General features: G+C 43.4%; 1 protein-coding gene across 3 annotated transcripts in view; it reads left to right on the forward strand.

Annotated features, from left to right (window-relative positions):
* Positions 1 to 2,758: 2,758 nt before the first annotated feature.
* LOC116501378 (ubiquitin-associated protein 2-like) overlaps positions 2,759 to 25,012 on the forward strand; it is a 115,776-nt gene continuing 93,522 nt past the window's right edge. The window contains exons 1-4 of one of the 3 annotated variants that reach the window (XM_032206897.1): positions 2,759 to 2,934; positions 18,579 to 18,718; positions 22,433 to 22,510; positions 24,122 to 24,232. In XM_032206897.1, coding sequence (XP_032062788.1) covers positions 2,931 to 2,934; positions 18,579 to 18,718; positions 22,433 to 22,510; positions 24,122 to 24,232 — 333 coding nt within the window. In that variant the 5' untranslated portion in view covers positions 2,759 to 2,930. The remainder of the gene's footprint in view (positions 2,935 to 18,578; positions 18,719 to 22,432; positions 22,511 to 24,121; positions 24,233 to 25,012) is intronic. The other 2 variants (XM_032206898.1, XM_032206899.1) reach the window with 2 other exon arrangements.

Below are 25,012 nucleotides of genomic sequence, written 5' to 3' on the forward strand. Positions count from 1 at the left end.
TGTGGTCCCACACGGCTCTTCAAGGCCTCAGAGACTGCTCGCCCAGTGCCGACCAATCCCACTGCAACCTTGTAATTTTTAGTTGCAGAGTCCCACACCTTGACCTCAATTTGGTCCCATATTTCAGGATCATAAACTGTCTGATTGTTAATAAGAAGAATAAGCTGTAAGGTTACCAGGACAGTCTTTGTTTCTAAGGACGTTTGATTCCCCATAATGCACAACTGCTTACCAGCGAGGGGCAGTTGTGTGCGCGTGTCTGCTTCTCTCAGCTTGAGCTTCTTCCCAGCTCCGGTGTGCCCGTTTCCAACGACTTTCTGTACGAGCTTCTTTGAGCAGTTTGCTGAGTCTGTCCAAACCTATCTTCATGAGGTGATCAACGTGCCTGTTCCCATCCTGGTCTCCGTTCTGCTAGCCTGTTCCTTTTCATTCCTTCTTGTTGCTTCTTTATTGATGACGTAACTTCATCGTGTTGCCTTTTTTATCTTGAGGGCAGGCTCCCCTCTTATACCTTTCTCTCCACAGCAGTTCTTTTCAAAACAACTTTTCATTGTTCAAACAACTTTGAATGTAACAACAACAGCAAACCCCCAGAAACTTCCATGCCGTAATAGCTGGAGAACAAGCAACCCTGAGACTGCATGGAGTCTCCTGAATCACCCTTCTTTGTTCCCTCTAAACTCTTTTACATTCCTGATGGCCTCATCGTTAAGTCTGATGTTATCATCAGCCATGGGGCTTTCCGACCCCCATGGCCACACTCCCACATCTCCCCCTTCTTTATTAACATCAACCATTTTCTTGATACGAATTACCACTCCATATATAACATGATGAAACATTTCTTCTCAGAAAGAGCAGTCAGGCATTGGGACACATTGCCCAGGGAGGTGGTGGTATCACCGTCCCTGGGGGTGTTTAAGGAAAGGTTGGACGATGTGCTTTGGGACAGGGTTTAGGTGGTGACAATAGTGATAAGAAACGGTTTCAAGTAGGACTCCTGAAGGCATGTAACTACACTGACCTTACGGGTGATAACGTACTTTGTGGTTATCGCGCATCCAACTCCCTCCCCCGCCCCCTCGAAACCGGAATGGGGCGGGGCCAAGCCCCTCCCCAGCGCCCCTTCCCTCCGTGTAGGCGTGGTCACCCCTCCTCTTCCGCCGTGCGGGGAGGCGGTGTCCCGGTCACGTGAGGGGGAAGCGGCCGACTTCCCTCGTCCTGCTCACGTGGGGGGGGGGGAAAGGTGGGGAAATTAGGTGGAAGGGTTAGCGGATGGGTGCGCGCTGCTGGTGGGTGTAGGGCTGCGGCGCGCGGGGAGGGTAGGGAAAAAGAAAAAAAAAAAAAAAGGCGGTGGGTGGGCGTCCGCGGCGTCACGTGGCGGGGAGTGCGTGGGGGTTGGGGGTAGCGGCCTGGCGCGCGCGGAGGCGAGTAGGGGTCAGTCACGTGACGGCCGTGGATGCTGCTGCTTTGTGAGCACATTGGGCAGGTACCGGCGGAGGGCGCGGGGGAGCCCGCGCGCCAAACAACCCCCCCCCCCCCCCCCCCCCCCCCCATTTTTTCCTCCACTGTAACCGTTGGGCGGTTCGGCAGCGCTCGGGCTTGGCCCGGAGGCTCTCGGCTCTTCGGGCCCGACCGGGGCAATGCGTTGGCGGCGCCGCGCCGCTGCCTGCCCCCCTTCCTTTTGTGCCTCATGGTCCCCGTGGGCCATCCGGGCCTTCTCCGCACCCGTTCTGGCGGCCTGTGCCTGGCCTCGCCTCGGTGTCGCCTTCCTTGTTTCTCTTGCTGGGTGCCCACTTGGTGCTCAGGGGGACGGTGGTGGCACGACGAGGTGTCCCCGATCACCGGGGGGTTACCTGGGGAAGGAGTTCTGCTCGCTGGGGGTCTCCTCTGGCTTTTCACCCAGTCCCTATGTGAGGAGGGGGGGCGGCAAGGCAGGGCTTTGCCGTCAGTCTTGCTTATGTTATATTAAAAAAGAAAAAAAATTTACAGCAGGAAAGTGAGTCCTTCTAGAAGAGGCTGGGTGGAGATCAGGCCTGCTGTGTGTGATGGTGAGGAGCTCAACTCCAAAATCTGCAATAAATACTAAAAAATAAGTGCTGCTATGCCCGTGGTGCAGTTCTAATGCACATGAGGCTCGTTCAGGGGGAGCTAGGTGTGAGGTCGATCTCTTACAGGCGTGTGTGGAGGCACAGGGCTCTTGGTGGTGTTGGGAGGAGCGTGCAGAGCCGTGTGAAACAGAAACTGAGGGCTTTGTGCTGGGCTCTGCCTGAGGAAGGTCGCGAGACCAGCCTGCTTTTCCATTCTCCAGCAGCACTCAGGCCCCAGTCATCTCTCAATTCGAGTGATGTTTGATCTCTCAATTTAAGTGATGTTTGCTCAGAACAAAACAGCAGATCAAGGTGATCCCCTCTGTGGTGGCTGGCGAAATGGAGGGGCTGTCCTGGTGTGAGAGCAGTGTGGTTTTTTTTGTTTGTTTGTTTTGTCCGCTCCCCCCCCCCCAAAAAAAAAAAAAAAAAAAATTGGAGCTGAGTGTGAGAGAGGGGAGGGGGAGGATGTGCCAGGCCTGGCGGAACTGCACTTTCCAATGAAATGGAGCCCTGTACGGCAAAGGGCAGCAGCTCAGTTTTTTTTTTTTTTTCTTGTATTTACCAGGCCCTTTCAGCAATTCTCTCAGTTGTATCATGTTCTCCAGAGGAGTATGGGTTTGAATTCTTACCTGACTGATTCAGTGTTTATACCTCAGCCTGATCTCTGGTGGTTTGACCTAACTTGTTGAAAGAATTTATTTTTAATCTTATCCTAGGTAACTTTGAAGCAAGCTAAACTAAATCAGTTTGTAGCATTAATGATGTTTTGGGACTCCTGGAGGGTTACACGAAGAAACTGGATTAACTGGTGTAAACTGATTTTGATGTGTAGTCTGGAAAATGGGTGAGCATTTGGTAACTTCAAGGAGGGAGGGAGGAGTGGGAATTGGGCAATCTCTGTTCTTCTTTGTTCTAGCTGCACTTCTATCAGTGTATTGATTACAAATTTGTTTATAGTAATAAAATCAAATGCAGGGAAATTCAGACATTTAGGCAGGTTCACTTGCATTGTTTTGGCTAGGCTTCAAAAAAGCTCCTGGTGCCATGAATTACAAAAGGATTTGACCATTCCAGATAGGAGTTAAATTTGCTGCTACAGTGTAGGGGAAGCTAAGAAAAATCCTATCAACGAAGTCTTGCCAGTTACTAGAATCTACTATTTATTGGGTTTATATTTTTTTTATTATTATTATTATTAGCTGTCTTTTTTGCAATTGTGGAAGCAATTTCTGATGTTCTCTATTTCTTCCATGGACTTATGGTCCTAAATGAAGTAATCATCACATTTTTGCTCTGTTCTATTTTTGTTGCTGATGTCCCTCTAGTGATAGTGATCATAGCAGAATAATAAGCTGTTTAATAGTGCTTCAGAAATGCGTGTATCATAGAATGTTAATATTCTGATAATTAGCATTACTAGTAATGTTTACTTATAGTTTTGGTACTGTTTAATACCATACTTGGAATAGGTTATTTGTCAAAGAGTAAGAAAATAAATATCTATATTTTATTAATCTTTTTATCTTTGCCTCTTGTTTGATAAAAGCACAGGAGCAGGACTCTGAAAAAATGTGTCCTGCTTTCAGACTTGCAGCAGCCTTATATGACCTTGGTAAAAGAGAAGCCCAGTGACTTGTCCCCTTCATTAGATAATAGATTGAAAGAAACTTGGTGTTATATTTGTATGCTTCAAAACTAGTGAATAGAAGGTGCTAGAGGAAATACAAGTAATACCTACTTCAGTGTTGTCCTTCTGCTGGAGCTTTTATTTATTTTTCTGTTGCAGTCTGCTCACTGGTAGCCCATTGCGTCCTCTTTGCTTTTCAGGGACCCAGTTTGGGCTTGTATTGTTTTTCATACAGCTTCCCTAAACAACTTATGCTCTTTAAAGTGTGAGTTGGGATGAAAGGTTGTAAAGAAGCTCCTCTGCAATTACTTAAGGTTCACATATTCCAAAAAATTGTACAAAAGGTTTCTCTGCTTTGCTCTAATGTGAAAGGACACTCTTTAATTTTGGCCAACCAACTGTCAGAGCTCCCAGTCCATCTGGGGGCTCTTGCAATCTGTTTCACAAGTGTGTTACCTTCAGCCCTTTTTCCCCCCATGACTTCTCAATACTGTGAGGAGTGAACAGTGGCTGAAGACAGGCAGACTAAAGCTGATACACTCTGCCTGAGATCTCATGGCTTGCTTTTACTGCATCTTAACTCTTGCTGAGCACGTTGTTTTGTTGGTGTTCTCTCCAGGTTGTAGAGCTGGCAAGATATAGGTTATGTGACCAACTTTGCACAGCTCCTTTGGGCAGAGTTGTTTGTAACTCTTGTAACTCTCAATTCCTTTGCAATAATTCTCTTTTGTCCAGTTGTCTTTGTGGAAGCTGCTTTAGAGACCACATTGAGATTCCTTTTGAGAAAACTATTTAATGACAGGTGTTTTGAGAGTGGTGGATAAAATAATGTAGAATAGAGCATATAGTTCTTAAATCTTTTGTTTCCTCTCTGGTTTTAAATGTTAACTGAATCATGGCTGTTTTATGGTAAACATGGGACTGATATTTTGTATTATCACACAGTGCCTGTTGCCCTGTTCTTGGAGGCAACCACCGATTTATTTTTTCTTTGAAAATCTGTGTTTTCATCCTCACTTTTTAGAAGTGCTTATTGTCTTAGATGCTGTTTTAGCAATGTGGATGTGTGAGGCATCCCGGTGCTAAACCCTGCTCTGCTATTGGGCTGTATGTACAGCGCTGCATTTGAGAAATTGTGCTCCATCCTTTTGAGGGGGGGGGGTACCCCAAGGGTCAGATGTCTTCTGCTGGGCTTTAATTCTAGCTTTCAGTCCCACATTTTTCAGAGCACTGACTTGTGATCCATTTTAAGATGAATATGAATGACCTGGCTTATCGTTGTTAACCTTGGGTGCCTGAATGTGATGAGGAGGAGCAGCACTGTGCTTCCCGACCTTGTATTTTGCTTCATTTCGATAGCCACTGAATGGATTTGAGTGTTTTGAATGTGGTGAGGTGCCAAGGGGTAGCTGTCTGAAATTCAGTGTTAAAATCAAAATCCAGTGTTATGAGCTTGGTGGAGGCAAGTTAACTAACATGCAAAAGTTGTTTCAAGTGTTTGAGAAAAGTTTCTGGCTCCTGATACACATCCTCAACCTGTTGGGTTTCTTTGCTGCTTCTTGATGTTCAGATAACAGCCATATCCAGGAACTTCTCTTTGCATCTTAGGAAAAGATGTTATCTTTATTGAATAGGTCTCTGCTATGATTGCAAACACAAAATTGCTTGCAACTGTATACGTATACTCCAGTCTTCATTGACTACCGTTTCATCTCTTGATGTGTTGCTGGATTGAAGTCCTAATGACTCTCTCACTGCCTGGTTTAATTGCAGGAATGATTAAGCTTTCACTTTTCTTTATGACTGTCTGAGCAGAGTTGCTGGAGCTTAAGAGTTGTCCCAAATGAAGCTGCTTGTGGGGTGTTTCTAATACAGCTTTCTAGTTTTAAGATTTGCTTCCTTTTTTTCTTCACCCAGCCACAGACTGGCTGAGGTTGGCAGTGAGTGTCTGGAGATGACCTGGTCCAACCCCCTGCTGAAGCAGGTCACCTACAACAGGCTGGTAGGACCACGTCCAGGTGGCTTTTGAAGGTCTCCAAGCAGGGAGGCTCCACAAACTCTTGGGGTCACGTGCTCCAGCACCTGTGCAGTGAAAACCCATTTCATTTTGTGCAGACAGTCTCCTGTGTTCCAGCTTGTGCCCATTCCCTCTTGTTCTGGCACTGGGCACCGAAAAGAGCCTAGCTCTGTCTTTCCACCATCCCTTCAGGTTTGTGTACACAGTGATGAGATCCCCCTTGAGCTTTGCCTTCTCTGGGTTCAACTGCTTGACAAATCCATAGTCCTTTGGGCAAACCCAAGGCCATCTGTTCCTGCGCGCCTTTGAGAAGGCGGTGGATTAGGGATGGAGTTTAGGAGGGGCGGAGGTAACAGTCATCCGTGACTGCTTGCAGGTTGAAAGTTGAGTGGGCGCTGGAGATGTGCGTAGGGAAATGCTGTGAAAATGCAATAAGGTATTTTAAATCAGAGTGATTTCTTTGCTTGTAAATAAGGGGTAATTGGGTGTCTTGGTGCTAGCTGAACTGAGGGCTGTAATTCATCAGTTCTGTGAGGGAAATGGGTCAAACATTTGATCATCTGGGAGTGATAATATTGCCAAAGTCCCACGTATGTTCTGTCTAGGAATTGCACGGATTGTAAACGAGGGTTTAATGTGCACTTAACTCACCCTAACCTTTCACAAAAGGTCTTTTTGTACTTCTGTATACCGAGCAGTCCATTTTATGAAGCTCTGTGCGTCAACGTGGTTTTTGGAATTACTTTTTAATGAGTGTAAAGCTGAAACTTTCTGGAATTAGACAAGTCCTGGTAAAATACGAGTGAACTAGATCTACCTATTCTTCCAGTTCTTGCAAATCCAGCCGTCTTCCATCAAACCCCAAGACCCCCCCCAGCTGTAGACAAAGGTTAAAATAAAGTTAGATGGCTAAAAGTATTTCATAGTTGGGGATCTTGAATCTGAGAGAAGCTGGGACAGCCCTTTTTGTGCAGTCTTCTGAAACGAAACCTCGGTAAAATTTATTTTTTTGCTAGGATATTTACCTCAAATAATTATGACTCATCTCCCTTGCTGATTCTGTTCATTACTGGGGAGTGCTTTGAATGCTTGAGTCATGGGAGTGAGGGAAGAGAAAATTTAACTTGTATATTTCATCTCAGTAAACAAATCCATTAAAATTGTCAATAGAAGGCATTCTAAGTTTCTGTAGTTGTGAAATGACCTGCTTATTGGAAAATACAATCAAACATAGGGCAAGGAACTCCAGAACTCTCCCTTTTCAGCTGATTTTAATATCTAAGCAAAATTTGAGCATAAAAACACACTGCGTGATGCATCTTACGTTGCAGGCCAGAACAAGCAGGTTTTGAACATTGAGTCAGGCTGTGGTAACGAAAAGCTTTTTCACCTAGCAGAGGCTAAGTGGCTGTTTGGGATGGGAACTGGCTGCAGGAGAGAACAAATGGGAGAGCGTGGCAGCTGGAGCTGTCATTGGTTCCCTCATCAGGACCTGAGGGAGAGGTGGGTGGTAGGGAACTGGTTTTATGGTCATAGGTCCCTTTATCAATAGATGCTGACATGCGGCTCTTCCGCCCCTTCCAGTTGCTGCACTGTATAAGAGAGAAGTTGGGGTCTGTCGCTGGCATGCTCTTTTGATGGTGTTTTCCTTCTGACTAAACAGGTCTTAAGGCAATGTGTTGGGGGAGAGAGGCAAAAAGTGGCCTGTGGAGTGTGGGTGAACAGGAGGAGGATGTGGCTTGGGGTGGTTACGCAACAGGTTTGGGAAGGGGGAAGAGTTTGGTTTGAGCGCTGATAGGATGGGTTTCTCCTTTGATTTGCTTTGAAAACAAAATTCCTGCTTTGAGTTGCCCTGAAAGTTAGTAATGAAATAATACAGGAATAGGGAACCCTGCTGGTACACCCAGGGAGGAGGAAGGGGAACCTCTTCTCTGTACCCCTTCTTACGTCGGCCCAGCGAAATACTTGGTCCTGCAACTGTGTCTCTGAATCAGAGACTCAGTAAGGTTGGAAAAGGCCTCCAGGATCAGAGGGATTTGGCCAACCTCTTCTCAGTGGTTTGTGGGGAGAGGACAAGGAGTAATGGCCACAAGATAGAGCACAGGAAGTTCCGCACCAACATGCGAAAGACCTTCACAGTGAGGGTGACGGAGCACTGGAACAGGCTGCCTAGGGAGGTTGTGGAGTCTCCTTCTCTGGAGATATTTAAGGCCCGTCTGGATGCCTACCTGGGCAGCCTGCTCTGAGGAACCTGCTTTGGCAGGGGGGTTGAACTCGATGATCTTTCGAGGTCCCTTCCAACCCCTACAATTCTGTGATCATCTGCTCCAACCACCTCCCTACCCCCAATATCCCCCACTAAACCCTGTCACTAAGCACCATGTCCAACCTTTCCTTAAACGCCCCCAGGGGCAGTGATGCCACCACCTCCCTGGGCAACCTGTCCCAATGCCTGACTGCTCTTTCTGAGAAGAAATGTCTCCTCATTTCCAACCTGAACCTCCCCTGGTGCTACTTGAGGCCATTCCCTCTAGTCCTATCCCTGGTTAGCTGTGGGAAGAGGCTGACCCCCAGCTCCCCACACCTTCCTTTCAGGTAATTGTAAGAGAGCAATGAACTGGTGTTGCTCAGTGTGTAGCAGCTGGACTGCAGTAATGCCAGCTGGAAAGTTAAGGGCTTGGTTTGCACCTTATTTCTCCTGGTACTCCTGTAAGTGCATTTTTGTTCTGCTTTTGTCTGTGTAGTGCAGCACTGAGTCGCCTTTTTCCTAGAAGTTTGTATATGAACAGACATACTGTGAAATACATTTTATATATATATATATATATATAAAAGATAATATTTGTTTTCTTTTGAGGGAGAAATGTTGAAAGGGAAAGGATAAGCTCTCTCTCCTGGCATTCTCATAGTGGGGAAAGCCATCTCTGTTTAGAGACTGACTCACATAGTCCTTCTGTTTACTATGCTGAGACCTTAACCACCTCTTACGTTTCCTGAAGAATCTCAACTTTGTACTTTGGAACTTCTCTGCCAGGCGAAGTGACCTCACATAAGCAGAGCTCAAACTGCAAAGCTTTGCCAAAATGCATATCTAAATGCTATCTGCTTTATTCTAGTTGAGGTCTAAAAACATCCAGCTGAAGGCAATGCATGAAAGACAGAAAATAGAGCTTTACACTAAGCTGTTTTTTCCAAAGGTGCGTTGGGATATATTTATACCAGTATGGGATTTTATGACTAGAGAAGAGGGGAGCTCTACTGTCTTGAAATCTCAAAGACCAGTTGGGAAGTGGCGTGCTTAACTATTCCAGGGCCTATTTTAAATTGAATTTCCAAGTAGTTCAGCTTCTGGGATGTATCTGTGAAAATATTGACCTGCTGTATTTAGCATCTACTCCTTTGTTTCAGATGTTGTATTATTTTTGAAATGACCAAAATTAAAAAAAAAAAAAAAAAAAAAGTGGAAGGAAGACATTGATTTATTTTTTTTCTAAGGCTGTATAAAATGAAGACTAGTATGCTTAGTACAGGTGTAAAAAAAAATAAAAATTTCCATGATGCCAGGAATATTTTCTAACTGTATTTAAATCCAAAACATTTTGGCTCCAAGAATCTGAAAGCTAACTAAAACGCTATCGTACTGTGCTGTAACTGAAACCAAAGGTAATAATAATAATAAAAAAAAAAAATAGAACAAATATTAAATTGTGCCTTTAAAATGCCTATTTTTGTGATGACAAAAGGTGGTTTCTGGTAATGAGGATTACACTTTTTTTGAACTTAGGCTTTCAAATCTTATGCAGCAATTGGATGTTTGACTGAAGATTTGGGAAGTTTGGCCAAAGAAATACTTCTTTACAGTGAAAGAACTTTAGATTGACACCAGTATACTTTAGCTTTTAAACAACAACTTGTATTTCACTATGTTGAAATCTCCACTGACAAGTGAGACCCAGATAAACATTGGATTATTTTTAGTTGCCTATAAACTAAAATTACAGACTGTTATGGATCCACAAGTGTGTAAGGTTGATTTTTGACTCCTCAGGCTTAATCCTAGTTTTTCTTCTGACCCAATTCAGTTGCATTCTTTGGGCTATGTTTTACATTTTTAATTTGATGGGGATTGTGACAATTCAACTGGACAAAGGGTTTTGTTGTCAAAAGTTCTTGCACATTTGAATATATGTTAATGCCTAACTCATGTGGAAGGCCTTACTCTTGAAGCTTCACGTTCTGGGAATTTTCTGGCTTTTATTCATCATGTGTAGAATATTGAACAACTTAAGGGAACTTCCCTTGAATCATTTTATGTCTCTGGCTTCGGGAACAAGATAATCTATTTAAACATGCTTTTTCCTTCTCTTCTTTTTCTGAAAAAAAAAATCTGGAAAGGGCATAATGTTTCTGTTGGATGTGTTCATAACTCTTCAAATGGCTTGCATGAATAAGTGGAAGTAAAACTTATTTCTCCTTAAAATTGCTGTTTTCAGGTGCTGTATTAAGTGACGTTTAAATGCAACGTATTGAGAGTGGCTTCATCGCATTCAACCATTCTTGTATTCGATCCTGGGGAGAAATTTCCTGTGATGTAGCTGTGATCTCACAGGAACTTCTATGACAACCAATCTGAAAAACTCAAGATTCTTTTTTGGGCACATCAGAACTCTGTGTATGCTAATACCTTCTTCCCTGTAGTTTTAGAGCACAGCAGAAGGGTTGGCAAGTATTGTTGTCCAGGTTTTAGACGAGGGAAAGCGAAGGGACCAAAATGGCAATACCTGCATGTCAGAGGCCCCCATCCTTGTGAACACCCCCAAACCCCTGCAGGTGCCCAAGTGGTGATGGTGAGCAGCTTTTTAGCGGTTCACTTGCTGCTGATAGCAACTTTGGGTGAATGCTGCCCTCTTAGATGAGTGGGCTTTTCAGGGTTCTTGCTGTTATCAGAGGAGGAATGTGAAATGGTGAGTTGCTGTGTTTTTTTGCTCTTGATTATGACTTATATTCACCTTGTACCCGTGTGTCAGCTTCTCCTCACTAGTTTTCAAAAACCCATGTTTTGCGCAGCGTGCTCATTGAATATGAAAACGGCCCTCGTGTTAAATTGAGACCATCTTTAAAATGTTCTGCATTTTAAACTTGCCTACTGCTGCTTTCTTAATTTATTTACAGTGTCATCATGGCTTTTACAGAAAGTAACAGTCCCCTGTTGTGCTAGGATTTCTATGTAACATTCTGTAAATGGCTGAAAATTATTGTTGTGATTAAACAACTGTTACTTAAGCTTGTAATGCAACTTCTAAAACTTGTAATGTTTTATCTTATCCCTTGCTCATCCCTTGCTTGCCACTCACATCCATACAGCTTTTTGTTTTGTTAGGGTGAAATTGGTGTTTACAACACATCTGCTGAAATGGTTTAAGCCTTTAAGGCTGTCACTGCCAAAGCATTTGTTCAGTAGTGTTTTTATAAGTACAGTGTAATCGCTAAAGCTGATAGTTGTAATATTTTAATGCTGCTGTTAGAGTTGTATGCTGCAATTAACAGTGTGTGTATTCCAGATGCAATCTCAGGGCTCACACGTGCACTAAGGGTGAGGTGCTGCAATTAATATAAATAAGCTAGCTGGTTCAGAAACTGAGATGTGAAGAGCCCACTTCTGTCAAAAGTGACTTGATCTTGCAGCGCAGTGCTTGGTCTCTTGGATGGTTGGTAAAATAGACAGGTAGCTAATGCTTTCTGAGGATATTCCAGAAAACACATTTTGGGGGTTTCTAATGTGTTGTACAGTGAGAAGTTGGCATACCTCTGCAGAACCAGGGGCTGTTTAGTACAGCACAGTGATAAATGACCCTGCGAAATACGAGAAGACACATTTGAAATAAAAAGTAAGCTTTATGAAAACAAGTGAATAAATTAATGCAAAAACAGATTTCTTAATGGTCCATTGATAGGAAGGATGTTCTAGAAGGAAGAAAAACATGTTTTTCAAAATCATAAGAGATTCTGTGCAGATTCACCTGTATTATAAACTGGTGCGGCTCTGGGAGGTTTGGTGAGGGGAGTGAGAGCCTCCTGCTGCTGGCAGAAAGTGAGTGGCAGCCAAGCCAGGTAAAATAAATAAAAATAGTGGGAGACTGGAACAGTGAGTGTGGGGCTGAAAGACAGCTAAAAGACTCCCAAAGGTGGTGTTTTTTTTTCCAGTTGGATCAAACAGCCATGAGTTTTCATCAAGTTTTTATGCACAGTAAAAACTTAAGATGGTTAAGGAAGGGAACTTTCAATGCTGTCTTAAAACTATTGTTTCTTCTTTCTAGAATTTTTTATTCCAGATGGTAAAACTTTTTACTGTTACTTTATTTTTTATTGAGTGACGTATGGTATATGTCAGTCAAAAGTTTTTATTTTGGTGGATTCTTATCTTGCTTAAGATGAACCCTGTGAAATATGATCTTGGGGAAGTTACAGGAAGATATTCAGGAATATCCTGCTATATTTAAAGGATTTTTATGTCAGTGAGACTTCTGGTTTACATTGTTTTTTGTCAATGCGGGTGTCCACAAGTTATCAGTCTTGCAGTTTTTTCCCTGAGGATCTAGTTCAAGAAGCAGGGCTTGGTAGAAGCATAGGAATGGTATCTGAGCTCTTCAGTGTTGCCAACAAAACTCTGAAAGTAGGCTCCAAAATCTGATATTAGGAGGTTTTAACGCCTTTTCAGAGGAGCAGCCTTACGGGTTACTTCATGCATTTGCTTTTATTTCATTTGTGGCTTGTAATCTAACCATTGCTTTTTGTAGTGCTGTAATGTGATCTGATGATGGTGTTGCAAGTCAGAATTGCCCCCTCCCCTTCCAGTTCGCTTCGTGGTGGCACTCCCTACTTTGTTCCTCGGTGTCTGTCATAGTGTGAAACAACTTGGTGCCATTCTTTGAGGCAGTTGAGTGCATTTCCACCAGTTTGAGGATGTCATAAATGTCTCAGCTCCTACTTGGCTATTTTTAGCCCTGCTGCTTGTATCTGTTTCTATTCAGAGAATTCCTTTGGAAGCTGTTCCAGGAGAAGTGCAGTGATGTGGGAGGGAGCTGGGGGAGAAGGGAGTGAGGTTGTGATTTTACCATGCCCTGCACCCAGTGCCGCTTTCTGTGTGCCACCGTGGTGATGGGACCCTGTTCAGAGCAAATGATGGGGTCTGCATGGTGGCCTGTCTCCCAGCTCATGTTAACTGTTGATTTCTGCTGCTTGGAGCACCTGGCTTTCAGCCTGAATCTTACGGGGCTGTTTGAATGTGTAAAATGGGGTTAATCTGGGGGGGCTGTGTAGATATGGGTGGTTATACCAGAGCAAATCGCTGCAATACACCTTTTTTAGTTCAGTAGCCAAAGCTGCACCCTGACAGTTCAGCATCTTTAGTTCTGGTACCAGTTTAAACTATGATTAACTTTCCTAGTAAGTTGTTTTTTTGTTGTGTGATTTAATAGCTGACGTTTTGTTTTTGCTGTTGCATGGATGACTCATCTTGTGGGTATAGCTAACCTGGTGGTAATGGTAGTGATTGATAGGTAGGAGATAAAACCAAGCTTTCAGTGTAACTCCTGTGCCTTCCAGTTGGTGGGACTGACAGATGCAAGCCTGACATGTCCTTGATGCGTGCACATGTCTAGTGTTGTACATACTTTCAGAACAGTTTAACTGTGGTTTACGTATCTTCCTGACACTGTTACTAGAGGTGTGGGGAACAGGGGTTTTGAGACAAGTCAATTGCGGTTAATAGAAGAATACACACCACGGTGCAGCTTTAGTGGTCGACACCAGTCTTATTTGAAGTACTTTGGCTGCTTAGATATTTTTTTCCTTGTGGTATTGATAGCTTAACCAGAGCGTGACCTGAGATCATATGTCCTTTCCATGTAGTCTTTGAAGAGAACCTCCATAACTTGTTTGGTTCATACTCTACAGCTATCTCCTCACCTCTGTGCGTGTGTCTTGAGTTCACCCAGGCTTTTAGCTGACCCCTGAGCTCATTTCAGAGAAAGCTGTACAAATTATTAGTCTGCAGTAAGCTGCCTTTGGTGGAAGGAGCCATGTGAAGATCTTCCAAGGCAGCCGGCCCTGTCTTGCAAGACAAATGTCTGGCTTGCTGCTTCTTCCCCATGCAGGACCTGCATTGAGTTAATGAGCTGGTGGAGGAAGCGAGCCTTTCCAAGGTAGGGCTGTTGGTAGAGGAGGGGTGGATATTACATGTTTGGCCTGTGAAAGGGAAATATTAAGATGACCAGATGACTTCTAGATAGATGTATGCTGCGGTAGGCAAACTGTCCTGATGTTGGTTGATAATACCTTCCTTTCCTGTTTGATAAAAGCACCTCCAAAGATTTATAAGGTCCTTCTTCATAACAAGTGAATGATAACAAGCATCCAGGAGGCTGGGCATCAAGGACTGCTCCTCAGGAAAGGTGATACATATCTGTTTTCCCACTGATGATCCAAAGACTGTATACGGTATAAGATTGTGATATATAAGGCTTTAAACTAGGTAAGAAGGGGGATGGGGATGAAATAAGGATCAAAGACAAATAAGTGTGGAAGAAGACCGGCCTGGCTGAACAGAGTTGTGGCTTGAGCTTAGAAAGAAAAAAGAGGGTTTATGACAGAGGGCGGGCCACTCAGGAGGACTATAAGGATGTTGCGAGGCTGTGCAGGGACAAAATTAGAAAGGCCAAAGCTCATCTGGAGCTCAATCTGGCTACTGCTGTTAAAGATAACAAAAAATGTATTTATAAATACATCAACACAAAAATGAGGACTAAGGAGAATCTCCATCCTTTACTGGATGCAGGGGGAAACCTAGTTACAAAAGATGAGGAAAAGGCTGAGGTGCTTAATGCCTTCTTCGCTTCAGTCTTTAGTGGCAAGACTAGTTGTTCTCTAGATGCCCAGTACCCTGAGCCGATGGAAGGGGATGGGGAGCAGAATGTGGCCCTCGCTATCCATGAGGAAATGGTTGGTGACCTGCTACAGCACTCAGATGTACGCAAGTTGATGGGGCTGGATGGGATCCACCCAAGGGTACTGAGAGAACTGGCAGAGGAGCTGACCAAGCCGCTTACCATCAGTTACCAGCAGTCCTGGCTATCGGGGGAGGTCCCAGTTGACTGGCGGCTAGCAAATGTGACGCCCATCTACAAGAAGGACCAGAGCGTGGACCTGGGGTACTATAGGCCTGTCAGTTTGACCTCAGTGCCAGGGAAGCTCATGGAGCAGATCCTCCTGAGAGTCATCACGCAGCACTTGCAGGGCAAGCAGGCGATCAGGCCCAGTCAGCATGGGTTTATGAAAGGCAGGTCCTGCTTGATGAACCTGATCTCCTTCTATGACAAAGTGACGCGCTGGGTGGATGAGGGAAAGGCTGTGGATGTGGTCTACCTTGACTTCAGCAAGGCTTTTGACACCGTCTCCCACAGCATTCTCCTCAAGAAACTGGCTGCTCTTGGCTTGGACTGGTGCACGCTTTGTTGGGTTAGAAACTGGCTGGATAGCCGGGCCCAAAGAGTTGTGGTGAATGGAGTCAAATCCAGATGGAGGCCAGTCAGTAGTGGCGTTCCCCAGGGCTCAGTATTAGGGCCGGTCCTCTTTAATATCTTCATCGATGATCTGGATGAGGGGATCGAGTGCACCCTCAGTAAGTTTGCAGATGACACCAAGTTAGGTGCGTGTGTCGATTTGCTTGAGGGTAGGAAGGCTCTGCAGGAGGATCTGGATAGGCTGCACCGATGGGCTGAGGTCAACTGCATGAAGTTCAACAAGGCCAAGTGCCGGGTCCTGCACCTGGGGCACAATAAGCCCAAGCAGAACTACAGGCTGGGAGATGAGTGGTTGGAAAGCTGCCAGGCAGAGAAGGACCTGGGAGTATTGGTGGATAGTTGGCTGAATGAGCCAGCAGTGTGCTCAGGTGGCCAAGAAGGCCAACAGCATCCTGGCTTGCATAAGAAGCAGTGTGGCCAGCAGGGCTAGGGAAGTGATTGTCCCCCTGTACTCGGCTCTGGTGAGGCCGCACCTCGAGTACTGTGTTCAGTTTTGGGCCCCTCGCTACAAGAAGGACATCGAGGTGCTCGAGTGAATCCAGAGAAGGGCAACAAAGCTCCTGAGGGGTCTGGAGAACAAGTCTTATGAGGAGTGGCTGAGGGAGCTGGGGTTGTTTAGTCTGGAGAAGAGGAGGCTCAGGGGCAACCTCCTCACTCTCTATAAGTACATTAAAGGAGGCTGTAGTGAGGTGGGGGTTGGTCTACTCTCCCACGTGCCTGGTGACAGGACGAGGGGGAATGGGCAAGAGTTGCACCAGGGGAGTTTTTAGGTTGGATATTAGGAAGAACTTCTTTACTGATAGGGTTGTGAGGCATTGGAATGGGCAGCCCAGGGAAGTGGTGGAGTCACCATCCCTGGAGGTCTTTAAAAGACGTTTAGATGTAGAGCTTAGTGATAGGGTTTAGTGGAGGACTTGTTGGTGTTAGGTCAGAGGTTGGACTAGGTGATCTTGGAGGTTTCTTCCAACCTAGACAATTCTGTGAACATGTTTAAAGTATCAGTGGACAGCCATGAGCAGAGAGCCTGAGATAAGTGTTGAACTTGTTCAGAGTGTGTCCACAGCTACTTAATATTTTGCTTTCTGTCAAACACTTTGTCAGGAGTTTGAGTTACCCCTCTGATTGAAAGATCGAAGCTGAAATCTCCTTAAGTGGTATATTCTTTATTGCAGCGCTGGATGTACGGGGGGGATCTCTCCACCTATCGTGCATACCCAAAGCGGAAAGCAGTCTTGAACTTATACAATCAATCTATCAATATTCTATAAGTGCCCATACATGTTCATCACCTATCCCCGCCTTCCCTCGCTTCTCATGCTAATTAGCCTTTTGGCACCTTGCGCCTGCGTAGAGCCTCCCAAGAATTGTGGGCAGGGGTCTTCAGGACATGGGCAGTGGCCTTTGGAAGGAAGACCCCGAGTCTTTCTCACAGTGTACTTTTTACCTTTGGTCAGGAATCTGCTGAGTCAGCATGTTTCCTAATTGCAAGAGCTGGTTGTTTCTAATTCTTCCGTTTGTTGTATCTTTATCATGAATTCCAATGTCCAGTTTCGAGATTTATAGTCCTTACATTTGTTTCTCTGTCCATCTGCTGCTTCCTTATCATGAGTTCCAGTGTCTTGTTTCGATATATACAGCCCTTGTCTGGGGGATTGTCCTTGCCTCCCCAATGCCTCCTTAATCACCTCTTTGACTGTGTCTGGCTGTCAAAATGTGGTGATCCCAAGGCCTGTTTGTTCAGGCCTTTTGCAGACACCCAAGTTAGACCACCCAAAGGGACTGTGAAACAGCTTGGCTTTGGTGAAGGTATTCATGAAACTGGAGAAACACTGTGTTCCTGTTCAGATCATACTACGGTTGGTTCCTGGTAAAGGCAAGCCTTTTCTTCTTAAATATGGAAAAGTTCATGGAAATACATTTTTCCTCAGGTTCTGTCGAACAGTTTAACTATCACATTGAACAAGATGCTTTTTTTTTTTATTTTTTTAATTTTGGCCAACAAAAATATATTTCTAAACTGAAGATCATAACAGGGTTAATTGTCTTTTTGATATCTAGGTAAGGTTCCTAAGCACTGGGGATCAGTGTTTGAACAGTGGCAGCTTGTTGCAACTTAGGTTTCGGATACATACTGCTTTTGAAGGCTAGTGACTGGTTTGGTACTGAACACATCCTTGTCTGTAATCACAGTGGTTTGCTCAGTTTTCATTTGAGCATTATCGTGCCCTGAGCTCAGCAATACCAAACTTGTGCCAGAGCAATTTGCTCTGCTAGGTTGTGCGCTGGGGTTGCAGTAAAAAAGACTTTGCAGCTTTGTGTGTCTTTGTCTTTGGTTCCATAAATTTGCAGTTTTACTTCCCAGTGTCATGGGGACAGAAACTTGGCAGTTGACTGTGACTGTTCTGAGATCTGTTTTCAGTTATCAGAGCTGCTAAAAGCTATATATTCATCAGGTAGTTTTGTGTTAGGTGCCACAGAAACATGGGGGAATAAGAAATTGCTTTTTCTCCAAGTGTTTTTAGTGATGGAGGATAAATTGAAATGAAAACTGACTGTCACAGACAAGATAGCAGTGGTGTGTGTGTAGGGAGGTTGGGTTTTTCTTTTATGAACGCCTACAACAAAAGTATGTTTAAAGCAGAGTAATAGGTAGTTTGGTAAATGGTTTCTGTTAGTATGAGGGAGAACAGAAAACACAAACCCTGTCTACAGAGCCTGGATTTAAAGGCAAGGATCAGCATTTCTCTTGCAAATGAGGGATGAGGAGTTGAGTGGGTGTTGGCAATGACCTCCTTAAATCTCTCCTACACATATAATGATAGGGAAGAGACAAACAGTCTGGTTTGTGAATATGATGTTTACATTAGTGTTCTGAGTTGGTACCAGTGTGGTGAAATTCTAGTCATCAAAACAGGACAGGAGAGAGCATAGAAATTAAAGGAGTCCTATAGCTGGAGCTGGAATCCCAGCAGAGTAGCAGATAAAGTCTACGTTAAAGACCTGGAAAAGTCTGGGAGATGTAGTCTGCAAGTACAAATCTAGACAGACCATTGTCAACTCGTAAGAATGTTTATCTACTCTATTCCCTCTTCTTACTGTAAAGACTGTGATAAATCTAATAATAGGATTTTTAAGCTGCTTCCTCAGGAATCTTGCCTTTACAAGAGTTTCTGGTAAAGGCAAGTAAGCTGAAGCTACTGCATTTATGTTATCTGGGTATTCAATCAGAGCCATATCTTAACTCATGCTTTTTTTTCTTTCAGATTTTCTATTTTGTACATACATTGTTTTGTATATACTGTATATGATGACTTCGGTGGGCAGTGAACGTCCCCGGGGCACTCGGGACAAAATGCAAATTTCAACCACACAGCCAATACAACAACAGAAACAAGTAGTACAGGTACGTGCCACTGTATAATGATCTTTGAATTCAAAGCAAGCATGTGGAAGAAGTGCATATCATTACAAGTCAGTAAAAACTAAGAAAAGATGGAAAAATTAAAGACTTATTTGGAAGAGTATATTTGAAATTTCACTTCAATTGCTTAGTAATCTACCGCAGCCTTAATTTGTTCCTGTATTTGTCTCTACATGAGCATTGTTTTTCAGCAATATTTCCCATCAGTGAGGAATTCTGTGCCTATGCTTGTGTCAGGATTTTTGTTCTGTGACCTTGGTGTCCTCAGATTTTTCTCCTCTGTATGCTAGTCTCATAACGCTAGAAGATATCTGGTTGATACAGGTGTTTGGGTGCGTGGGAGAAACTTTATTAGATACATTCTGTGTTCTACAGCATGATTCAATCTATCTGCAAGTCACAGAATTGCTTGCAATGTCTTCACAGAAAGCAAAGTGAAAATCATCAGTGGATTAAAAAGTATTTTTGAGTATCTGAGACTAGCTCATTGTCTTGATTTTTTTCAGCAGCAGAGTAGTTAAGTTGTGTACTTATCTGGGTTGGCGAGTTCTTCCGCCAGTTCTCTCAGTTCCCTTCAGTAAGAAATTACACTGCAGATATTTTCCATTGTGTATGGATAATAAGTACACCATTTTATTATCAGATCTGGGCCTATTACTTTCACTTAGCTTTGTGTTTTGCACATTTCTCTTTTTTTTGGGAGTTCAAAGTTAATTGAGAATAACCTTCCCTAACACTGCAAAGATCATGTGTCTTGTAAGGTTGAGTAATGTTTTATACTATTTTATAGGTTAATAAAGTATTATGAAGATAGTGTCTTAAACAAAGAACAACCAGTTGCTGGGGTGGGACAACTTCTTGTGACAATGATTTGGTGTTTGTGTAATAAAAACATCTTTGTTTTTCTTTTGGGTCTTTAGTTTTGTATGAGTGTAGTCCACTGGCATAAACATTAGCGAATTTCCAAGCTCTCTGCTTACACAGGAAAATTGAAGGTACCGTCAGACACTTCATATTATAAAATTGGTGCATTTCTGTCTAATGTGGACTTAAAAAAAAAAAAAAAAAAAAAAAAAAGTCATTAACAAATGAATCTTAATGACTTCCTGTTTCTGGTCAAATATGTGGTCATGTCTGTACGGAAATTGCATTGTCTAAATTTTTCTTCTCTGGATATCTGTAAAGGAAATGTCTTGAGTTTAAAAATTACAGTGGGCCTGAGGAGACTGAGCAAAAGGATGCAGTAAGGCATGAGTTCTGAATGTGGTGGACATTTTCCTCTTTGTTCTCTGAGCTCGTAGTGGACACCAAGCAAGGGATTCTTTGTGCAGGGCTGGGAGGCTGCTGTGGTGGTATAGTGCTCTGGGTAGCACAGGGCTTGGGGCTGGGAACTCCAGGGTAGTCTCTCTGTGTTACCAGCTGATGTAGGAAGCTGTCAGTATGGTACTTGGGAAATGTAAAATAGCAAGGTGTGCTTAACTCTGTTACGATCACTAATTGTCTTCGAACATTGCCTCTCAGCGTGGCAAATGTCACTTCCCTCAAGGATCTGGGACAGCTGCAGTAACTCCACCATACACCATCAGCTGCTTATTTGCTGAGGAGTAACTTTTAGATTCTTCTCAGCATTTGCACTTAGCGACCTTCTCCAGAGCTTGTATTTGTGGTAAACTCCAACAGCAAAGCAGGGTGGGGCTGAATCAAACTCCTGAGGCTCAGAACGCGTTGGTATTCTCTGAAGTGATACTCTGGAAGGTGAGGTTCAGTCAGCTGCCCGGGATGAATCCTTTTACTTAAGAATTTCAGTGGATGAAGCGGTCTCTTTCTTAATGAAATATTTTGCAGCACATGAACACGCATTTTGGGTCTTAGCTCTTCAATATCAGCCTTCTCCAGCAAGAGACAGACATCTTTACTATTTGAGCAGAAATCAAATTAGGTTCAGGATCATGTAACATACAGTTATCTTCGGCATTTTCATGGGAATCCAGTTCAAGTAGACTAAAAATGCCATGTTTTGAAGAGTAGCTGTATCTGCTGAGACGTTAGTGGGTGTTGAGTTGCTTTCTGTGTGGGGCAACCATAACATATTAGGATTTGTTTTACTGCATCCATCCTTCTTAGTCTGACAACTAGAGAAGCTGCAAGTGTGGCTTTGTGGTCCAGAAATGTTACATAGACATTGAATTGTGGTGGTTTTACTTGGGTGGGCATCTGTGTTCCTCCATGGCTGCACTCTTGCCTCCCTCTCTTCAAAGGGGAAGGGGGAGAAAATACGATGAAAAGGGCTCAAGGGTTGAGATAAGGATGGGGAGATCGCTCAACAACTATCATGATGGGCAAAAAAGACTCAGAGTAGGGAGATAATAAGATTAATTGCCTATTACTAACAAGCTAGAGAAGTGAGAATCAGAGGAAAGAAACCAAAAATGCCTTCCCCCCATCTGACCTTTTTCACCTCCTTCCCCTGGGCATGGGGGAATGGGGGTTGTGGTCAGTCTACAGCACTTCTTCTCTGCCACTCCTTCTCGGTCACTCTCGTCCCCTGTGCTGTGGGATCCCACCCACGGGATGCAGTCCTTGATGAACTGATCCGGTGTGGGCTTCCCACAGGCAGCAGCTCTTCCAGAACTGCTCCAGATATGGGTCCGTACCACAGGGTCCATCCCTCAGGAGCAAACTGCTCCAACCTGGGTCCCCCACGGGCAGCAGCTCCTGCCAGGTTACCTGCTCCTGTGTGGGCTTCTCTCCACGGGCTGCAGCGTGGAACCCTGCTCTCCACCGTGGTACTCCATGGGCTGCAGGGGGGCATCCTGCTTCACTATGGTCCTCACCACAGGCTGCAGGGGACTTCTGCTCTGGTACCTGGAGTACCTCCTTCCCCTACTTCTTCACTGACCTTGGTGCTTGCAAGGCTGTTTCTCACTCCTCTCTCACTCTCCCAGCTGCTGTGTAGCAGAGTTTTTTTCTTTTTTTTTTTTTTTTTTTCCCCTCTTTCCTAAATCTGCTCTCAGAGGCTCAAAAACATCACTTACTGGCTCGGCTTTGGTCAGCAGTGGGGCCCTTACCTGACATGGGGCAGCTTCTTCTCACAGAAGCCACCCCTATGGACTCCTGCTACCAAAACCTTGTCATGTAAACCCACTACGCAAATATAAATAGCAAGATCCTTTACTAATTTTCAGAGATGAGTGTTAGTGCAGCTATTCATAGGCAGAGTCTTGAGGTGCAACCCTGTCTTCTTTGAATGCTTATAAATCTATGGTCACATTCTTGGGGGAGTCATGGAAGGTGATGTGAGTGGGCATCATCGCAGATGGGGTTAATTTAGGAAAATGTGCTTTTTATGATAAAACTAACTTTGGAGTGATAGTTGCTAAATAAAAGTAGGAGTAAAATATCAAAATATAGGCTTCCATAGTAAATTTAATTTTATTACGTAGTTATCTATGTAATGGTCCATAACTGTGATTTAAGCATCAAAACCAAGTGTTGAAATTGCTTCTGTTCTAGTAAACTTCTTTTTAATGTAAAATGAATGTAGAAGAGCAAATGTTAATCCCTTCCTTGTAGCACCTCAGTGTTTGTTGCGTTCTCTTTGAGAAAAGGTGGAGAAGATAGTGATACTAGGCGATACTTTTTAAAAGGATATTGTTACTTTCAGTGAACTTCATTGGATTTTTGCCTTTTTTTCAGGCAACAGCAGAACAGATTCGCCTTGCTCAGATGATCTATGATAAGAACGACGCAGACTTTGAAGATAAAGTGAAACAAGTATGTTCCTTACAGCACAGACTTCTTACACCCTGCACTAAGGTGTCTCTAGGCTGGCTTACATTTTGGAGTTAGAGTAGCTGTTTATAATTTAGATGAAATGTTTTTTGGAATTACATAAGTTTAACTAGGAAAAGGTGCTCTTATTGCACTACTAAAATTCTGTTTATAAGACGTTGTATGGTAATGTAGCTCTGGCTGTGTAGTCATACTGGTGTATTATCCTTTGTAGATGAGCCGTTCATCCAAAATTCATCTGTGCTGATGTCTCTTGCAGACTCCGTATTTCTAGTATGGTCCTAATGATCTTTATTCTAAAGAGTGCATTCAGCTTGCCTGCATGTACATGCACAGGGGAAAAATTTGTCACCTGTGTAAACTGAGTTTGCTAAAACAGCTGTTTTTCAGGAAAAGTAAAAATCTAATCAAAGCTTAAAGGTGAATTGAAGTGGTGTGTTATGTAGTTTTTTTTAATCTGACCTCCCAAATCTGTATGTGAAAATGGTGGAATTACACTGCAAACAAAATCTAACACCATTTCTTCTACCATGCTGAGCTTTGGATATATATATATATATATTTAGGCTTCTGTTATGCTGTTAGAGCTGAGATTGTTAATTCAAGCAGTACTGAGGATTCAGCTACCTGTTCTGCTCAGAGTATTGGTGTTTTTATCTTAATGAACATGTCACAACTCATGTAGAACGTAGGAGTGCACTCAGAGAAGAGAGCTATTGTGAATGCATTGATGCAGCAGAGGGGGCAGATTTCTCAATTTCCTTCCCTTTTTAAAAACTTCTCAGTCACTGTTAACTGCTTTTTATTCTTGTTTATAAACTTGTTTTGTTGCAGTACTAAAGTGAAGTCCTGTATGCTCTGAAGTAAAGGGACTTTGATCAGTAGTGCCTGTAGCTCTGCTGATTGGAATAATGATAAGAGTTAAATTCTGCTTAGGAAATGTACAATATTTCATATGTGCATATATATTTCTAGCTTGTGTTTGTTTTTTTTTTTTTTTTTTTCTGTGTGGGGGTACTGTATGCCCCCTGACAAGCTGTTTATATCCATTCCCTACTCCTCAGGTTGTGTACTGCAGGCCCACAAAGCATAGCTCAGTACCAGCTTTCCTTAAGCAGTCATCGCGTAGCCTGTTCGTGTGGTCTTATGCTACAACGGATTGAAGGAGCTGAGCTGACTGGAAAAGTTAACCTTTTTCTCAGTCTGGATGTTTTTTGAGGTGGATTTGTTCTCCACCATGGTTTATGGCTGTACTCACACAGTGAGATAAAGGGGGAGATAATGGAGCTGTCCTGATTTCTGGTGTCTTTACCCTCATACACAGGTATCTATGGGGTGACAGCATTTGCTTGTAAACAAACTTGCAAGCATGAAGGGAAGAAGTACAAGAGAGTGCTTTCTTGATTACTATTTAAACTTGTTTCATCCTGCCTCTTACCTGAACACTAAGCAGATCTGTGAAGTGTAGATACCTTTATTTAGGATTTTAGATTGCTCTGACACAGCTGCATACTTGCTTAGAATCTGTGGTGGTATTAACTCTTACTTTATGATGATACTTTGGATATTTTAATGTGTGACTTTTATTGCCAGCTTATGGAAGTGACGGGGAAAAACCAGGATGAGTGCATAGTGGCATTACATGACTGTAATGGGGATGTGAACAGAGCTATCAACATATTGCTGGAAGGAAGTTCAGACACGGTAAGGTTTTCCTTCTCTATTAAACTGCTCTTATTTTTTGTTGTAGCAATTTACTTTGAGAAAATAATTGGGAAAGTCATATTTAAGAATTTAATTTTCCATGTCTCCACTGAAATTCCTCTGGAGGAAATGGAGATCAGGGCAGCTTCTCTATCTTGTGCATAAAGGCTGAAACTTGAAAATGTTGCGGGTGTTCTGCTGATCTTCTGCAGAGTTCTCCATCTTTTATATATGTGCTACTATTTTCTCTGCAGCAGAGCTCAGTGGGGCACTGTCCTGTGTTCTGCTGACCTGTTTGTAGTTACTCTGTAGTGCCACAGTCATGAGACCTGAGGTGATACTGTGTGCCACAAAGGGAAATATTTGTAAACCTAAAAAGGGAGGCAGATACTTGAAGTCACATAACTTTTGTAGGTATGCATTGCGAGTATTGAGGTTTGGAGGAGTGTTCCATATCTGAAAGATGCATTGAAAACTAATAGTGGCAGAAGAGAATACAGAAAGTAGTTGCTTTTTTTTCCCCACTGTTGCTCATTAGCCTTACTTCACAGAGAAACTGAAAGAGAAAACTGAACTGTGTATATAGGAACAGTGTTAGCATAGCATGTGTTTTTTTTGTTTTTATCCCAAGAGTTTTCAAGAAATTGTGGTTGAAGCTTTTGCTGGAGGGGCTTCTAACAGCTTATCTGAGACAGTCAACTAGATTCTCTCTCATATAAATTGAGAAAGAAACACGGACTTGGTTACTTTACTGTCAAATGTTCAGTAGTGCTTCCTGTG

Source organism: Aythya fuligula, chromosome W (assembly GCF_009819795.1).
Source record: "Aythya fuligula isolate bAytFul2 chromosome W, bAytFul2.pri, whole genome shotgun sequence".
Lineage (NCBI taxonomy): Eukaryota > Metazoa > Chordata > Aves > Anseriformes > Anatidae > Aythya > Aythya fuligula.